Source organism: Melitaea cinxia, chromosome 1 (assembly GCF_905220565.1).
Source record: "Melitaea cinxia chromosome 1, ilMelCinx1.1, whole genome shotgun sequence".
NCBI classification, from domain to species: Eukaryota; Metazoa; Arthropoda; class Insecta; order Lepidoptera; family Nymphalidae; genus Melitaea; species Melitaea cinxia.
This window is the reverse complement of record NC_059394.1, coordinates 4,980,422-5,001,056: the sequence shown is the minus strand read 5'-3', so window position 1 is coordinate 5,001,056 and position 20,635 is coordinate 4,980,422. Positions and strand designations below refer to the sequence as shown.

At 31.0% G+C, this 20,635-nt stretch overlaps 1 protein-coding gene across 1 annotated transcript in view; it reads left to right on the top strand.

The window, feature by feature from the left end:
• The window catches only part of LOC123655542, a 103,898-nt gene that overhangs the window by 79,634 nt on the left and 3,629 nt on the right, over nucleotides 1-20,635 (top strand). Inside the window, exons 2-9 of the mRNA XM_045591316.1 lie at nucleotides 11,858-12,056; nucleotides 12,195-12,402; nucleotides 12,508-12,788; nucleotides 15,953-16,104; nucleotides 17,231-17,382; nucleotides 17,514-17,560; nucleotides 17,672-17,875; nucleotides 18,382-20,337. Of these exons, the coding sequence (XP_045447272.1) occupies nucleotides 11,858-12,056; nucleotides 12,195-12,402; nucleotides 12,508-12,788; nucleotides 15,953-16,104; nucleotides 17,231-17,382; nucleotides 17,514-17,560; nucleotides 17,672-17,875; nucleotides 18,382-20,337 (3,199 nt within the window). The remainder of the gene's footprint in view (nucleotides 1-11,857; nucleotides 12,057-12,194; nucleotides 12,403-12,507; nucleotides 12,789-15,952; nucleotides 16,105-17,230; nucleotides 17,383-17,513; nucleotides 17,561-17,671; nucleotides 17,876-18,381; nucleotides 20,338-20,635) is intronic.

Sequence of the window (20,635 nt, the reverse complement as noted above, 5' to 3'; positions counted from 1 at the left end):
GGCTACATTACTTTAACCGCGTAACAACAATGATTGATATTTATAATTATATAACAAAAATATTCGTACTGTTGTTTGTGATTGTTGAAGTTCAAGAGGTTAAAAACTTCGATTACATTTTGGCATCCGTCTATCAATATTATTAAGAATCAGAGAAATCATTAATCATCGACAGGCAATACAATGTAGTAAAGTATTTAGAAATATAAAGAGAATTATTTCTATCTATTTTATAAGATACTTATTAGGTCTTGTTAAATAAAATAATAATATTGTTTTCTAATGTTTACGCGAATTTTACTCATTTAATAAAACACTTGTCCTCCCGTGACCATGGTTGCTGTAAAGTATCCGAAACGTCGGGAATCAAAAGTTAACAATAAACCGCGATAAAATCCGAAAAAAAGTGTTTTATTAAATAAAATAATAATAATTAAATATTATTTATTGCTGTTAATAATCATTTGAAACGATTTATTGACCAGTTAAAAAGTTTTACACACTACATTGATGTACACCCGAGGTACATGTTAACTTAACAAACATTTGAGTGATAGGAGAATTTTTGGCTAAAATTTTTACTGCGAAATAAATAAATAAAATAGGAAATAAATAAATAAATGAATGAATAAAATAATGTTGTAGTAATTAATTACTAAAAGACATTAGAAGCAATAAAATAATAATAATTTAAGCTACAATAACTTACTATGAGAATATGTCCTTTGTCGATTTTCAATGACTTTGTTTACTTTAACAGTAAGATTAAAATGTCAGATTAGAATTCGTCTGAATTGTTTGATGATGACGATATCCTGTAAAAGGATGTAAGCGATTCCACCCACTTGACGTCAAGGCTTTTGACATTTTCTCAACCACGTTAAGCTCGCAAGTTATTAGGTGTATTTATTATTCATTCAATAAAACAACAAAATTATGTGGTGTCATGGGACACCAGGTAGGAACAAAGTTCCTTCGGATTGTATAGGAGCAACACAATTTGAAAAAAAAATGTTGAATTTTATATATATTTTCTAGTTCTTGATTTTTATTTTTATTTTTTTGATTGGTTTTTAATTAAGTACATAAAAGTATTTAGGAAATTTAGTATTTTAGAAAATAACAAATACCGTAAAATAAAATAAATCAAACAAAATAATAATAATAATAATAATTCAAACTATTAATTGAAAAAAAAAAACATATGTCTTTATTTATTTTTGTCGACAGTATAAATTTACATAAATAATTAAAAAAAAAAGTTTACTAGTAATATTTTAGTTTTACAAACGTCATATTATACAGTCGTGTGACTGATAATACGTCACTTCCGTTATATATTTTTCTTACGGTTTTAGTATCACATTTTTTTTCAGTTCGGTCGCCCAGCCAAATGTAAAGTCGTAAGGAATTTCGTTCCAAAAAAAAAAAAAAAATTAGTTTTTTTATTTCATAAAAATTTCGTATCAAAGTGTATGATCCCGTTTTATTTTTTGATTGCAAATTTGCAATTTTTCAAATTCTTATTTTAAGTGAATTAATTTACACTCAAAAATGATCGAAATTTAGTTGCTGACTTATTTACTGTCTTATTATGATATTACAAATTCTTATACAGTATAATTGTCTTCATTTCGTTTTTATATGTCATCTTAGAATGTTTTCTTATTATTTAAAATATATTTTTATGGCGATAATTTACTGTCTTATTACAATTTATTTATATTCTTTTCGAACTAAGTATATGTTTTCAAGCCTCGTAAGCTTTAAAGAATAAGAATGAAGATATGAGATATGAACGTATTAAAAGATCATCAAAATTTTTCATTGGCAATAATGACAAATTACATAGAAAACACATTAAAACCTAGGGATTAGAGGGGCGGGGGATAGATATAAATAATTTAGTATAGCTTAAAATTTGTTATTACGTTTCGCGCTATGTTGGGGATTTTTGCATATTATTAAATTTAATACAAATTATTGCAAGAGGTTAAACGAGTTCAGTGTTTTGTTTTTATATCAAACTGCGGCACAACAAAGTAGTGACTTAAGGCTTCTTAATACTCGTACAGTGATTATAAATATGTTATAGAAATTATTTGATATTCGTTTGTAAATTAAAACATATTGTATTTTATCATAAAACATACACTGTACGCTATAAGTTACATGATTACTAGTTGAGTTTAAATTATGAAGTGTCCAGACTCAATTTAATGCCAAGGTTTACAAGTTTCAAGTGATCTATATACATATTACGCTGGTGCACTAAATAATAATTTTAGGTTAAGATATTTATGTACCTACAGCGAGTACAATTATTTTAGTTCTATATATACATATAAATACTATAATATGAATTTTTTGATAGCTTGTTTCGATTGGTATTATTACAACTGCACAACCCGTTGGTGTAGTTTGTAGTGGCCTTGCTTTCTGTTCCGCGGGTTGCGCGTTCTATTACCGTCTGAGTCTGGGTGTAATATCTGTATTTATATATTTATATGTGAAACTATTTCTATGTATATTTATCAAAAATAAAAATATTTAGTCATATCAGTCGGCTGTTACCTATAACACAAGCATTAAGTTGCTTACCTTAGGAACAGGTGATCGTGTGTATATATTATAAGATATTTATTTATTTTTAGCGTAATAGAAAATAATAATCTAAAAAGACGAAAACAGTTAAAACCAAAGTAACTGTTTAAATGTTTTTGACATTATTTGTACGTCATTGTGTCTGTTGCATAATTTGTAATAAATTAGCTGTATGATGTTGAAATCTACTTAGACACCAACACGATATTACAACAAAAAATTATACAACAAGTATACTATATCTTGTAGCCGTGTACTTCTTACTCATAGACCTATGAGGAAGTCATTTTGTGTCCACGCAAGATTATTTCGACACGTAATTACATGTTAATAATACTTATCTAGACATCTCATCCCCAGGTGAATTAAATAAAGAGGCCTACCTCCATGTTTCGGAAGATTTTCTTATACATGCACATTGTCGAACCGCCATATAGGCTGTGTAATAAGCTCCAAACCTTATCAATCAAAACTGAAGCAATAAATACATAATAAGGACACCTACATTATTTTGAAGATACTATTAGACATGCGTAATCTCTAACCTCGTCGAAACCTGTGGCATAAGCTGAAAAAATGACTCCAACTCTTTTCAGTTACGGGAACAGATACATCTATCTAATAATATAGAATGGTACTTATATACTTAGGTATATATTGGCGATTATTACATTAGTTTCGATCGGAAATTCTCTGCTACATAACGTAACTTTACCTTTCATTAACTGCATGCAATGAATAATAATAATTAGCATGTCTGTTTTACCATATTTTTAACTAATAATTTGTTTCAACAATTTCGTTATTTGTAAATGATAAGGATTAATTATACTGCCTGTGCACCGTGTACGAGTATGTAGGTTCACAGTGTGTATGAAAAGAAATAAAGTAGTTTATTATTTACTATTTTAGCGAATTTTGTTTATATTTATAACATGAAAAAAAAGTTATTAATATCTTAATTGAATTTCTGTGAATTTAATAACCTTTGTCGTAATTATAGTAGCACGTTCGAAAGTAAAACAATAAAGACAAGTACATGACCGTATTTATAATATGCTAAGCGAAAAATAAAAAAGTAGCAAGGTCGTTGCAACTTTATAAAATTCTTAGTCGTTCGACCTGAAAAAATGAGGTTACTAGATCGAGCCGGAGGGTTTTTATTTCGTTTATGACAACCTTAAAAGATATAGTATTTACGTTTTTATACATATTTTATATTAAAAGAAATACATTTAAAATTGTTTTTATACGACTTTAGTCTAGTTCTTATCTAGCAAATTAAAAGATATTAGATTGATTAAAAATATTAAGAATAATTGGAGAAAGGTGAGATTTTTATCATAAAATTTATATTTAATATTTATAACAAGAAATATTACTATTCCCGTTAAATGTGTATATTGTAATTATTGCGTTATGCGTTGTGTGTCTATGACATTACTTGTAAATATATGTTTTTTTTTGGTAAATATTAGGATTTTGATAAAAATCGTATAATTTCAAGACGCGTGTATGACTGGTGTATATAACGCAAATCTCTCAATATAAAAGAACGCAGTTTTATTATAAGTCGTGTCTCAACTTACGCAATAACCAGTGTTATAGCAATTGAAAGAAGTATTTGTTTACAGTCAATTTTTATTCAATATGAACACCATCGTCACGTTTACGGTTTTTTAAGTTCATAGTGATTTATTGTTTCGAATATAATTGTTATGCAATATATAATTGAAACGGGAAGTTAAATGTTCTAATTTTTTTAGTATTTGAATGAAGTGTTTTTTTAATCTCTTCTTCGTCTTGTCCGAATTAAAAAAAAATGGGCGTTGGAGTTTGTTGATTCAATGCGCCTAGACAAATTTTACAGCAAACAAAAAAGAAAAAGTATACTACTGATTTATAAAGCATATTAAAAAATAATATAAAATTTTGACAACAACAAAAGAAGTAATATTTTTTAATTTGTTTTATTCATTAAGCTATATTTCAGTGTATCAAACAAATTATCCCATTTCTTACAAATTACAAAAATCCACTGAACTGCACGTATTTTTAAGTAGTTTAAAAAATAGCAGAAGCATCTCATTTCATTTTAAACTATTTTAAGCGTGTTAAATCTCTTAGTAAACCGACAGAACGAAGTCGATGAAACATGTTAACTACTGCCGACATATCAAACAAAATCTAAAACAAGTAACCTTTACGTGCCGCAAGAAAATTGCCTTAAGCACACAGATTACTACTATCTCGCCCTGACTTAACATGCTTATGAGTACTTTCAAAATTCGTAGACTGACGAAGTATATTTTTAATCATTCATCAGATTTATATTACAACTAAATTGTTTTCGATACTTCTTTCACCATTAAGAAGCTGTATTAGATTAGAACAATAGGCTATCATATGCTATAAATGTCAATATAGGACAGGATACTATGGTATTCAGTTCCGACCCCGAATTACTTGACATGCCAGTTCTTATAAGGTAACAATATGAATAAAAAAAATAATAATTAAAGTAGGGCAATGTCATAACGACCGAATTTAAATGTTCTTAAAAATATTTTGTGTTTTTATCATTTCCAACGAAGTTCAATCAGAAACTTTTACAATCTTAGCTAAAAAAAGCTAATTATAGTTTCTATTATATCCTATTATTAATCTGTTAATCAGATAGACTTTATATTATCATTTGCAACTAATAAGTCATGGTTTGTGCAATCTATTGATACGTTGATCGTTGATATGTAACGATATTAGAGCCTACACATAAATTGTTTTTAATTGGTTTTTGTTCGACCAGACGCTTGCAGAGAAATACACACCCACCTCATTGTTAGACATAATAACGAATTCACTGTGAGAGCGTTTCAAGGTTTTACTTAGTATGATTGTTAGAACAAGTCCAATTGCAACTAGCTATAATTACTTAAATTATTGTTATTGAAAACTTCTAAAGTAAAATACTGAAAATTATGTACATACTTATAATAAGGAGAACTCTTTATGTAGATCTATTATTTATTTAACAATTTTTTATTATTATTCAAATAAATCTAAATAAACGAAATGTACCGTATGAGGACCCAGTTTATACAACGTTATATTTGATACCATATGATTGTTCGTTAAATGCAGGCATCGATACTCTAACTGACGACAAGGATTAGATACATAGATAAAAAATACAGTTTTGAATTACTGTCCAGCTTCAGCCTCCTCTAGCTCTATAAGGTTTTTTAAAGGTATTTTCATTCTACAGAACTGAGCTTGCGTCAGTCTTATTATAATTATATATATATATAATTGTTCATTCAGAAATTTTAAGGACTAATTTTGGCCTATTGATTTAAATTAAAGTCGAATGGGCAGTATTAAATGATAGACACAGCAGATAAGTGTTAAAGGTATCTTTAAATACCAGGTTCTATCTACACGGTTATTAGCGTTGTTCATATCATATCAGGATTATATTCAAAGCGTAAATGTTTTATTCAAATTCATTTGAGTTACAAGGTTTGTTCTAATTAATTTTGTAGATAGCTATGATTTGCTGTTAAAGTCTTTATCGAGGTTCCAAAATATTATCGCTTGCGATGATTGATATGTGTGAAAGAATTTGAAACAAATATTTTTTATGTAATAAGGTTTAGTTGCGGTTGCTAGCCTAGGGCAAATCTGTTAGTTTTACAAATACATTATAGCTGAAAAGTTAATTGTTAGATTAGAATTATTTCTCGATTACATTTTATTTAAATTGACAGCTGACTCTTTAAAGAAATGTATTGAATACAAGATCATCACCATTAAATTTCTAAAAATGTCAATCAACACACCTAAAAATAATAAATATTTAGTTGTATACTCGTATAGGTAAATAATTAAATATTGTATGAAAGTAAAACTAAAAGTACTAGAAATATTTATTTTTATTTTAATATAGCACAATGTTTTAGTTGCAAAACTGCAATTGCATTACATTTTGTCATATCAAATGACAAATCTAAAACAATCTGCAGTTCACGTACCACAATAGATAAATAATTCACGATTTAAGACATTGCAATGCGTTTTGTAAGACATTTTTATTTGTGTGCATTTATATATAAATCGCAAAACGTATAGTCTATAGTTGATAACACAAAGAAGAAAGATTTGTTTTTTGTTTGTTTGTAATAGTTTAACTGAAAAACTAAAGAACCGATTTTAAAAATTCCTTCACCAATAGAATGTTACGCTATCTTTAGGTGACATAGAGTTTATTAATAGCGAATCCGCGGATTAGTTATTAATAAACTTTAGTTATATATAATTATAAGTATTTAAAAAATAAAGTAAATTTTTATAAATAAAGGAAATGTTGGCTTTTTCTTGGTTTTTACTTCTATATCCTATATGTATTTACTACAGTAAATAATACTCATGACGTCAAAACAAATTGGTTTTATTGAACAAATCCAACTGTATTAATTCGTTAATTCAAATAGGGATTACGAAAAACATTATTCAATTAGAAATCAATTGTGTGAACATAAAATCAAATGGTTTCAGTACCAACATGCCTATAAATCATGTTTTGGCATATTTAACCGTGAAGGTTGGTCTGCCCACTTTACGCCCTGGACAACCTCTATGTGGGCATTTATTGTGTTTTATTGCTATTCTAGAATTATTAATAGTCGATTATGTTTTAATTAAGCCCCAAATTGTATATAAGCTATTTTTTATTCGTTTATTAAACAATTTTTATTGGAAATTGAAATAAAGCTATTATATATATATACCAAATATAATGTCGAAAAAATTCCATATGGGCAATATCTAATGTTCCATAAGGATGTACAAAAAATACAAATTCTTGCGATTTCGACCGTAAAAATTTCTCATGTAATATAATATACTTTCGATGTGTTTGGAGAAAATGTGAGAATAAGTTATTTTTTTTTACTTTTTGATATTTATTTGAAAAACTTATATAAGTGCTAAATCATATGTGAAACGGTAGAACAATAAAACAATTTTGTAGCATAAAAGTTCTCAAGCATTGAATATGAATTGCTTTCTCATATAAATTATATTTGTATAATGTATTTTGCACATTAATTTCAAGTGAACGTTCATTAAAAGTAAATTTAGCATCACCAATTATTTAAATTAAAAGTTTCGTTGCATTAGCAGTCTGGTGTGAGTGTCTGACTAACAATTAAAGGCTACCATTACATTTGCATTTATTCCATTTTAAAATTGCAATCCATATAAGTAAGGATATTAGTGGGTGTTAATGCATTCAGACTCGCAAATGATACAAATTATTAAGGTATTCGACACACTGAAAACCGCGCATTCGACTTTGCACTTAATGACAATTATGAGACAGTGTGAGCCTTTTTGCGCCTGGTGTGAATTGTTCTAGTAACATAATATATAGTTTATACAAATAGAGTTTTATATTTGTATTACATTCATATATATGTAAATAGTACTTAAACAATTGAGGTTTAAATTAAGATACAATGATATCTAAGTAGTAATGTGCTAATAAGTTGCTTACACTAGTAAATGAGTTATAAATGAAATAGTTCTAAATGAAAGCAAATAAACATAAACGACTAAATCGTTAAAAATTAATGTTTTGTCAATATCTGTAAAATTATACTACAAATATGTTTATCTCTATGTTATCTGTATGTACAGATATTTCTGCAAGTCTGTATCGGCAGTCACCGCACTGAATCGCATTGCGTGTGTACAGTCGTTAGTAACAAGGAGATATAATTCTAGCCGCCTACACCTTGCTCGGCGCCTAATAGCAAACTTGTTTTTGAACAAAATGGAATAAAATTAAGGAAATGCGTAACTACGGGTCATTGTTCAAATAAAAAAGCTTTTTTAGTTTTCAAGGACAAAATAATTTATACTTAGTTTTTCACCTTTTCTGCTGTCTTTGCTGATTTGGGTAAGTTAGGGTGAGTCATCTTGAGTAGTTTATAAAGCTTACAATACTTTTAAAATATTTCAATATATAATGACGTTTGATATAGTCGATATATATAAACTTCGGACTGTAACTTTGTAATAATTATATTGGTTTTGAGGACAGTCAAATTTTAATACTGTTTACATCCAACTGAAAATAATATCGTTAATATTTAAAACTTTATCGCTCATTTGTGATAGATAAATTGGATCAATACATAAACTTGATAATAGGTAAACTTTCTGCCTGCATTATGTAAGTCTAAAAAAAATTTTTTTTATTTATGTTAACTTCTAATTTGAGATATTAAAAATGTAAATCCCTAGATCTTATAACAACTATTTCAACTTTGTGAAGAACTTTCAAAGTCTATTTCTAAAAAAAAAGAGGCATAGACATACTACTCATCCGATCAAAGAGTCATATTATTCTTAATAAAGTTACATTTGAGACGCTTGAACAAAAAGAGAAGACTAGGAATTGTCTAAGGTTGTATTTCCTATTAAACAAAAATTATATCTTAAGAAGTAAGATACAACCTTTGTATTTTTTTTTCTACAAAAATTTCAAAGTTAAACGGTTGGGACATAAAAACTAAACTAGGGTTGCATATGTAAGCAAACTACAATTCCGCTATCAGATTATTTCATATAATCGTAGCTAGAATACGAAATGAACGTATTACAACAAACAAAAGTTGTAAATCATCGAGCATTTCCCACACAACCGTGTTATTATCTCGGATTTCAATGAGCAGTTCAAGGGTAAATAAGACAGCATTGTGAAGCTTCACACTAAAGTGGTGGGGTGTGGTAGGTTTAAGTGTGGAAACCATAACTATCTATGTTAATAAATTAATACACAAATTTTATATCCTCTCTCGAATCCCTGATAAATAAAAACATATACACTTCAATGGGATTAATGTATAACTTCTATGGGCTGCCCAAGTCCAAGGTCAAGAAGCTTATGTTAATATTTTGTATGAATAAATAGTTAAATTGATATCAAAATGGTTCCTTTGAGTTGACGATTTGAATACAATACATTCTTTGACATTTAAATGACGTTCTTTTTTTTAATTGACAAATCCATTACTACTAGGTGCAATCCATCATACAATTTTATTAAATTATAGTATCATAAATATAGACTACTGAAGAATATAATCAGCCGCTGTGTATGGCATTTGTAGACAACGACCTGGGCTGTCCTGGACTCTCTGCATCTGTGTACGACGCGGCAACGATGACCGTTCATATCCATGACCAGAAAACAAGACCCATTTCCCTCCGGCGTGGGGTAAGACAGGGAGATGTAATATCACTGAAACTGTTTACCACTGCGTAAACAGTTCAATAGTCAAATAAACAGTAAATAATAACAAATATAATAACAATAATAATAACAGTCTTCACTTCGAAGATTCCGCAATGCTTGAAGACAAGTCTTCGAGCAATGCGTCCTGCCTGTGTTAACATACGAAGCCGAGACGTGGACACTGACGAAGGGACTGGTCCACAAGTTTAAAGTCGCTCAACGTGCAATGTAACAGGCTATGCTTGGGGTTTCTCTCAAAGATAGAATTAGAATTGAGACTATCCGTGAGAGAACAAAAGTAACCGACATAGCCCACAGAATTAGCAACTTGAAGTGGCAGTGGTCTGGTCATCTATATCGCAGGACCGATGGCCGTTGGAGCAGACGGGTCCTGGAGTAGAGGCCGCGTCTTGGCAAACGCAGTGTGGGACGTCCTTCAGCCCGTTGGACCGACGATGTACGTAAAATTGCCGGTATAAGCTGGATGAGGTTTGCGGAAAACCGGGATGTCTGGCGCGAACTTGGGTAGGCCTATGTCCAGCAGTGGACTGCAATAGGCTGAACTGACTGACTGACAGAAGTATAGGTAGACTACAAGGCCCTACAATTTTTAGGATATGATAATAAATTACTCAACCGTATTGAAAGTTCTTTTAAATGCTAGAGGTATATTTACCGTACATAATTCGTTTGATAGCCCTCAAGGGCTTTATGTCGTCATCATTGCAGGTATGATTGCAAAATAATAGCCCTCAAATTAATTGCGGAAAAGATATTAACAACAGAAAAAATATCATATTGATACGGCAACTTGTTTTACGTTATTTTGTTTCATGGGAAAATAATGCTTTGTTAAACTATTACTATTAACTATTGTTTATTCTAGTCTTTGTTAGAATAATTTTATTAGTGCTTTTGTTGCAAAATCAGTGAGTTCTTGAGATTTTTTCCTTACAATCGGATCTAAAGTTAAATATGGTCTTGTACTTTATTAATAATTTCATCGCTTGACGAATATTTAATATACCTAAATAAGTTATTTTTAAACATGTTATAATGATGCATGAATTAAGTAAAATGTAAATGTTAAATAATCTACTATATTGCACATTAATAACTCAAACGTGCGCGAGAGTCGACTGTCGTCCTAAATCCCACACCGCTCGTGAACGCTTTACGTGACAGGTTACCGAAATTAAGATTAAATTGCATATAAAGAAGTTACACAGATCTGAGATAAATTTTAACTTATGAAGCATTAAGAGCATCTGGAGAACTTTTATTTACTATATATTTTTTGAAAGGACTTGTACAATCTGTCATCAAATTTGTCTTTTAAAGAAAGAGAAATCCTATTATTGAAAAGCGTTAAAGATATTAAAGTTATTTATTTACCAAACAATACGATAAACGTGGCCTTATATCTTGGTCTAAGTAACCAAATATTTTTATATTATGAAAGTCACATTTGCGTGTTCTATTGCAGTGAAATCTTTTATTTCAATATTGCAAGTAAATAATGTAAGGTGTGGTTAAATCAGTCTAGTAAATTTAAGAGAATGCAATGTTGTTGTCAAGAACGTTATCTACAAGGCCGATGGTGCAATTGTTCTGAATAACTAGCTCTTACTATTAGCAGTACGCTTTTGATCACATAGTTTCGTATATACTAACATTGCTAATATCAGATTCCTTAAATTTCCTGCGGTGGTTATGTAATGTTCTAATAAATTGTCGTAAAGTGTTTTATTTATATATCTGACATATATGATATCATAGGCATAGCAGCGAAAGGGAGGCAAGACTAGTTATAAAGTAATAAAAAGGGACAACGATCAACAATGTGTCGCTAGGCGTCATATTTTAGTTTTTATTCAACTATTAGTTAATTTAGGTTGTCCTTACCCTCTACACAAATAGTAAGATATTATTGATACTATTTTTAAATTTCAGAATGTCTCGGAGCACAGGACCGTTCTCGGCAGCGCTCTGGTTCGAACCGGAGCGTTACCGCAGCGGCCAAAAGGGGTATTGACTTCGACTGCCCTGAAGAGTTCGGCTACTACCCGCACCCTACCGACTGCACGCTGTATTACGTTTGTGTATTCGGCGGCGCTCTGCTCGAGTCTTGTACTGGTGGTCTTATGTACAGGTACATTTATTTCACTTTTATGTATATAGGAAACATTTAAGCTATAATATATGCAGTGTATATATGTAATGTAGTCTCAACGAATAGTGTGATTGAGGTGGTTTTAATTGTTACTTAAATATGACATCATTCTTCTAGCCACGAGCTCCAAACATGTGATTGGCCGCGTAATGTCGGCTGCGATGCCACCGGTGCTGTGGTTGCAGAAGACATAGAACGGTTGAGTGAGAGGGAACCTCCACCACCTCCACCAAGACGCAACCCTCCACCGCCGCCGAGAGCGCAGCCTAATCCTGTAATCACGTCGCGAGGACAACCGAAATATAATCGACAAGAATACGAAAAGGTTTGTATTATATTTGAGAATTTTCTACGTTTTTAAAATATGTGTAGAAAGTAAGTAAATGTTACAATATCTTATAAATTAAACTGTAAACACGGATGGTTACAGCAGCAGCAGCTGTATGCTGAAGTGGACGACTTACCGCCAGTTGAAGAAATCGAGAGCGATAGGCAGCAGAGAGTATACAGAGGACAACCGTCAACAATAGGACAGGTTCAAAAAGATAGAGATGGTTACGGGTCCCAGCCCATAAGTTCTGGAAGAACGCTTAATTCTAACATTATTCCAGCTTCTCTTAACCAAAATAGCAAAGTTGGATCTTTTTCATTTGGTACCCAAGTAGAAGATAGAAGAACGGCGCCTTTGACTCAAGCACCTCAAGTCTATAGGTAAAACATAACACATGAAAATATACTTACAAAATTATGATAAATATACTTACATGACTGTATGATTTCAGAGGTGACAAATATGACGATGATATTGACTCTTCTGACAGACTTAAACACTTTTCGACTGAACTACGTAAAGTAAACGATATTACTACAAATATTATTTCTAGAAAAAAAAGAGAAGTTCTTGATTCTGCTCTGAATGTGTCTAAAATTCCGGATGAATTATCTAATCGTAATGATAATGATCAGGAAATGGAATATATTGAATTCGACGACGAACAACTAGGTGAAAATGAATATGAGGATGAATCATCACAAGATTCTGACAGAGGAAAAAGACAGATAAGATTTTATGTTAAAAACGGGCATAAAGTACCGGCAAAGAATTGGCACAACGTTAAGCCTTTAAAAAATTTTAATTTACCACAATTTTCTTATAACCCTAATTTACAAAACCCGAGATTTCAACTAGTTTACGATAACAACTACGATGGCAGAAATAGACAAAAACCTTACCATACTAACAACAATTTCTTTGCATTTGACAATTCTTTCTCTCAATATTTATCTGATAATACTCAAACTTTGAGACCATTTAAAGCAAGTATATCAGATTTATCTCAACAAAGGTTTCCACAACATAATAATGTCGCTACTCAAACAATTACAAAAAGTCCTCCTATATCATCATTACTCAATAATCAAAACCCGTTCCCTACATTAGCGGGTGGTTTTTATAACAACGTCGTAAAAGGCAATGATAACCGAAACAATAATAACTTATATTCTCAAACTTTGTCTCCATTAAAACAAACAAATCTCGTTTCCTTACAAGATTCTTCTATTCTTCCGAGTTCAATTGTTACTGGGAAACCGCAAATTACGTCTACAATGAGAGTATTAAGTAATTTACAAAAAAATCCGGCCAGTAATGATCATCCATCTTCTAAACCAAACAATAACAATATCAATAATAAACCCAAGGAAGTGATTAAGGATCAAGATTATGATGATGAGGACTCGAACGAAAATGAAGAGAATTCATCCGAAGAAGAAGACGATCATGATTATAGTCAAAACTTTCAACCAGATATATCAAATCTTCCCTATGGATATACACATCCTAGCAATAAATATGCCAATATAGAAAATCCATTTGCAAATCCAAATTTTAACTTCGATTCTTTCTTAGCCAAACTTCAAGAAAGTCATAATTCTGTAATAGGTGTTACAACGCAGAAGCCAATAACTCAATTAAAACATTCTAATAATATAAATAATGATAAAAATGAGCAAACGAATCACGAAGGTGGTGTGCATCCATCAACGTCAAAGTATAGATTAATAAGTAGTCCTAAACCATTTACAGTACCAGTGGGCTTAAATAAGGAAAGTCAAGTACAAGGCAATACAAATTTGGTGCAAAAACAGTTACAATTTTCGCAACAAAATAAAAACATTCAACAGATCCAAGAACAAAATTATAACAAGCAAACACAAAAAGACGTAGGAATTCCTTTAGAAACATTTAAACCAAAACTACAACCGCCTAATTTCAATGATGATCGCCAAATTCCTTTAAGTCACAGTTTCAATAATGCTGCAACAGGTAATCATCAACCTACGAGAACTTCGCAATTATCTCAGCAATTAAATACGGTTACACATAAACCTTATATTATACTGTCAGGGACAGGTTCACCGTATACATTTTCCACTCCTAATAACTATAACATTGTAACTCTTCAGCCTACTTTGTTGTCAAGTAGAAAACCGTACATGTCATCAACGGTTTCTCCTACAAATGCGTTAATTTTCGCATTTTCACAGTCAACACGCAAGCCAACATCTGCTATAGCTAATCAACATCTTTCTACTTTACAACAGTTTTGGAAGAATCCATCAACTGAAATTTCGATTCCAAAGGTTCCAATTAATAGACCAAATGCAGTTTCTGAAATTCCTAAACTAAGTGACCTGTTCTCCCAACCTGTACATATTTCTACTGAGAAACCTTTACACGAAAGAACAAAAACAAAAGATCCTCCCAAACGCAAACCTATACCAAAACCTTCACCTGAAATGAACGATTATTACTATGATGATGAAGATGATCAATATTATTATGAACCAGTTGTAAAGCCAAAATATATGCCAAGTTCAGAAATTAAACCCCAGCGACCTCCTATGGCTCAAAATTATCAGGAATATGAAGATTCAGAAGAAGTAACGAATCAAAGTTCGGTGTCCAACTCTGAAAAACCAGCTAAATATAATTTATTTAAACAAGAAGCCGTTACCAAAAATCTTAATGATGTGTCTGTTGTAACTAAGACACCATATAAACAATCAAATAAAAATGCGCAAGGGAAAATACCAGTTCCTGTTATGATTAACTATAGTCATTTATCTAATTCAATACCAATGCGTCCCGACATTTCTAGCTATCAAGTTGTCCATAATAATCCCCGTAATAAGACTATTCACATACGAAAACCAATTCATTTTGATAATCCTAATACATTACGTCCTCCTAAATATCTCAATCAGACAACTTTGCGTCCTTATACTATAAGACATAGGTTAGCTAAACCAACAACTGAAAAAAATATAAATGATTTCAACGATGAAACTAAAAAGAATAGAGGAAGAGTGCGTCATCATAATATAGTTGCACAAATGAAACTTACTACACCTCGTGACAGCTTTAATCAAGAGACTCGTTACACAAAGACTAATCATGACGATAAAACTAACAGGTAAAAACTTTACAGATGATCAATATCATGACTAATGTATAAAGTAGGTTGGTTTTGCACTGCACAACTGTATATTGCTTTTTGGTATGATGATTTTTTTTTGCACTTTAATAAAATTATTTATTCTATCTCTGTCAAATGTAACGCTGTACATAAGCAACTTTTGTTATTGTCTGCCAGGTTCAATTTTGAAGTCTTTTTTTACTTTTTATATCTTACAAAATTACCCAACTGATAAAATGACTAGACAAGACTAGTAACTCTGACTTTTGAATTCGCTTTGAATTAATTATGACATATTAATAATAATCAAAAGGATTTGTGTTGTTTCTATATTGTACAGATTCTACTAACTTTATTTTTATTTGCAATTATTTAATGATTAATCAAATATTTCAGATTGGAACCGACCGAAAGTGTTACACCTACTTCTTATACTGCAACACCACGACCTAAAATGTTGTATAATAATTCTCAAGCTTACAGTCCCGATCAATACGATCCTTATTACGCTGTTTATGATGAAGACGGTGAATTGTACAAGGATACAGGTGAGGGAAATGCACTTAATTTTCTTAATTATTATCGTGCGTGTGGACAAACTTGTACCATGATAATCTTATATTTGAAACCGTTTATTTGAGTCTAATGTGGTGTAAGCATTAATATTAAAAGACATGTTTGTTTTATTTATATAGCACGGACGCGGAGCACGAAGAATTTCGTACATTGACCCTTCATCTTTTGTCTTTGTCGCTCGCGTATAAACATATTGCCGTTGCGCTCACACAATTGTAGTGACAGCCGTATTCATAGATTGTCAACCTTTTCTTTTATTTATTATTTACCAAATTTAAGTCACAAGATTCATCGTTTTTCATTTTTAATTTAACTCAAAAGTTAACATTACTTATATTAAATGCGAATGTGTGTTTATTGGTGTCTTATTTCACACAGCAACAGATCTAAGATTTTTTTGCATATAAAAAGAATAGCCACCAAATTGTACACATAGTAATATATATAGACTAACTTATATATATATATATAAGTTCTTTTCTATGATTAAACAAAAAAATATTTTATTCTGTGACTAGACCGATCCACGGATAGACAGCGTAGATTTAGTGTCGTGTGCTAAAAATGAGTTCTAAGACATCCTAAATTCTAAACTACTGATTTTTTAAAGCTTCGTACTTTATATAAAAAATTTGAGAACCACTGGCAGTAGGCAAAAAGGTCATTGTACGAAATTCTTCGTGGTCCGCCTCCGTGCTGTATTTGATGTAAATAGGCATGTTAAATTTAATTATAATAAAGAAATCTTGGGTATTATACGATTCTAGTTTAATTAATTCATTTAATGTTAAAAAAACTATTCCAGGTTTACGAACAATTAATAAATGCAATACAATACTATAATAATAATTGTAAATACTTAAATAAATTGTTTATAGTAAAAAACATGTAATTTATTTCGAAGTCCTTTAACAAAGAAATAATCTAACATAAACACATTATTTTTTTTAATTTGATGTATCTTTTTAACATAATATTTTATTCTTACAAACTTCATCTTTATAATTACGTGACGTAATCATATTGGTGATGATAGTCATTAATGGCAATTTGAGGATGTTTAACACACTAACGGGAGAATGGTACCGGTGTTGGCAGACTATGTGCAGCAATATAACACGGCTTCACTTCGACCAGCAGTCCAGCAGACGTACCGTGGAACTCCACCACCAGCTCGTCGACCTGTTGAGTCTTATTCGACCAGACCGATTTCCCCAGATGATTACGACGATGAACTTATACAAGGACAGGTATGAATTAAAATACTTTTTAATTTTATTAAATTGAATATGTGTTCCCAGGTATATTTTGTAGTTTGAATATTAGTTGGTACACAGGCTACTATAATTGTTGTGTGCAATTTACCTATTTATTTTTTCAGATAAGCAATCAAAACCAATATCCATCTCCTATTCGACAGCCAACAAGGTAATATATATTTTAATTAAGTTTTTATATACATTAAATAAAACAATAAACTCGTATATGTTATTAATAAAGGTTATATTTTATGTAACGTTTACTACATAAATAATCCAGGGGCGAAGGTAACGAATTGGGCTATGATCATATACCAACCAGCGTGAGGACAACTATTTATGAAGCAACTTCCCTACGCACAACTCCTTCTACAACTAGCACAAGCACGACTACTACTACTACTACCACTACTACCACAACAACACGACGTCCAACTACTGCACCTTACACGGAAGCTATGACCCCGTCTCGATACACCCCAAGGTACTACAAAAGATTACGTGATTTTAAATCTTTTACCATCAAGGCTTTAAGCATTACACCAGAATCCATTTTCACTTACATATATTTCATCAACTTCATCATTTTTCATTTCATTAGCAATAGCAGTAATAGCAACCTTAAGACTGGTAATAATAATAATTGTCACTAATATTTGGCTTGGAATTTAATTTTATCGGTTTAAAGGTTGTTGTAATATAATAAAGCGGTTTGCTTACTTTTTTATTTTAAAACAATATATTTTATTTACTTTTATGCCTTACGATGTAGTTATAGATTTAATTGCCTTTTGTAGTATCTTTATGTTATGTGAACTTTTGAATTGAAATTTTCTTCTACTGAAATAATCATATTAGCTTCATTTTTTTTCTTTTAATAAAAATATATGAAGCAACCACTTGAAACAAGATATGGCATCTAAGTCCAGTCTAAGGTATTTACTACTCTTAAAGGGACAGAATTTAGAACTATTTCTTTGTATTCGACAGATCATCAAGTGATGAAAATCGTATTCGCATCCCCGTTTCCTCATCAGACCAAAAATCTGTTAATGAATCCATACCACTAATTCCTTCTTCACGACCACCTCTCATAAACTTCTCATCCCTCGCTAAACCTTTCGAAAGGACTGATAACTCTTTTAGGTTAGACAAACCCTCGACAGGAAAAATACCAACTCGTAGATTGACCTCTCGCGTGACTAACAATAATTTTAACGACGACTCAGTCAATATAGAACAAGAAAATTCTTTTCAAAATAATAAGAAAGTATTTTCGTTGACAACTGGTTTTTCATTTCGTCGCAATGTTAACGATACTAAAAACCCTTACACGTTAACTTTGATATCGAAGCCTCTTGATAACTATTCTTCGTCAAATATAAAAAATCATCGTGTAAACAATAATAAAAAACAACATATACAAAGATTACAGTATTATACAGACAACGTTTTCAATACTGCCAAACATAATAATATAAAATCTAGTGATAATGGTAAATCCGACAGTACATCATTACACGGAAATGGATCTAGCTCAGGAGCAAAAAAAAGTGATGATGGTTCTATTAATCTATCTTCTCCTACATATGACTCTACACCAAGACCTCAAATTCGTGCAACTTTACCTACTACACCAGATGTGAAATATTATTTAAAAACGGTTTTAAAACGTCCCCTTAAAAATGGTGATCCTACTGAAAATTCTATTACAGAATCATTTACAGAACTAAATCCTCAAATTACAACTGATTATCGAAATATTGATTTAAATATACACCCTATTGATGCCTCTAATAATTGGAAGCAAATCGATTTCCATGATAATTATAATGATCCAATTGTATCGCCATATAAAACTTTAGACAACCTTAGAAATATAGGTAAGGAAAGAATTACATCAGAAAACTACAAGTTTGATATTGATGCTACATCAACTATGTCTAATACAATCAAGACTTTTCCTTTAACAACACCTAGACTAAGTGTGAATACTTCAGAAAAATCTAAACTTACAAAATCTAGGAAACCATCATATTACCTTTACCATGTAGAAGATGAAATTTTGGCAGACCAAACTACCGAAGTATTCAATGGGAATGTAAAAAATGTTATTAAAAAATTTATAAAGAACTTTTCAAGTTCTTCATCTCCAAATGTAGTAGAATATACTTCAGCAGTTCCGAACTTAGAAGATGTTGTTGTTAGCATAGGGCAAAAGAAAAAACATAATTTTGGTACAGAACAGCCTTTCCGCAGCAATCAAAAACACTTAAAAATAATAAAAGAACCTAATTTAATTAGATATATTACTCCAACGGTAGAGACTATTACTTTTACTGGACCAAACGATGACTTTTCATCATCTTCAATACCAATGGTGTATACTACGACCGAGCCATCCTCGATTGACATTGATACGGAAGCTGGTTTAATAGACTCTGCTCCAAGTCCTAATTACATATCGGAAAAAGATGTTTACGAATCTAAGTTTAGTACTTTTAAAAAAGGTAAGTCAGATACTGAAAAGTCGAAGAAATTTCACAAAATTATTAATTCCGAGGAACCGCCAAATGATAGTCATACAATTAAAAGTGACGAGAATAGTCATTTTAATGAAGACACACATTTACCCATAGTGACCTCTGAAAATTTTAAAGAATTGACTGAAACTGAAAATCCTAGACTAGTAAGCGACTATGTTAGTGACATTGCCTCTACTACTAGTACGACTAAATCGACTACTACTTTGAAAACTATAATAGAAACTACGCCGACTGTTAAAAGCTTATCCTTTCCAACTCGTGCCTCTCGAATCAACCCTGCCATAAAGCTAGCAGCGGCAAAACTTGGAGGTGGGCGCAGGAGTTACCAATCGTCGTCCAATTGTTCATCAGATAACAGTCTGCAAGTGAATCCAAAATGCAACGAAATCAAATATCAGAGGTACTCGCCGGCCAGTAGTCATAACATTCTAACGTACTTCATTTCTATTAATGGATGGTGGAGGCGTCATACTCCTTACTTTCCGCATTGCGATGTAACTGGCATGTGAATGAACATCTTTCAAATATTGATAACGACACTCATGGCTAAAATCTATCGCTTAGCATTCTTTCTTCTATATTCTCATTGGGGGACTTCCAGTCGGTTGAGTTTATTTTATGAATTGTTAACTCCTGACGCTACCATTTCCGTTTCCAGCACCGTTCTGTTTATATTTGATCTTATAATTAGTACGTTT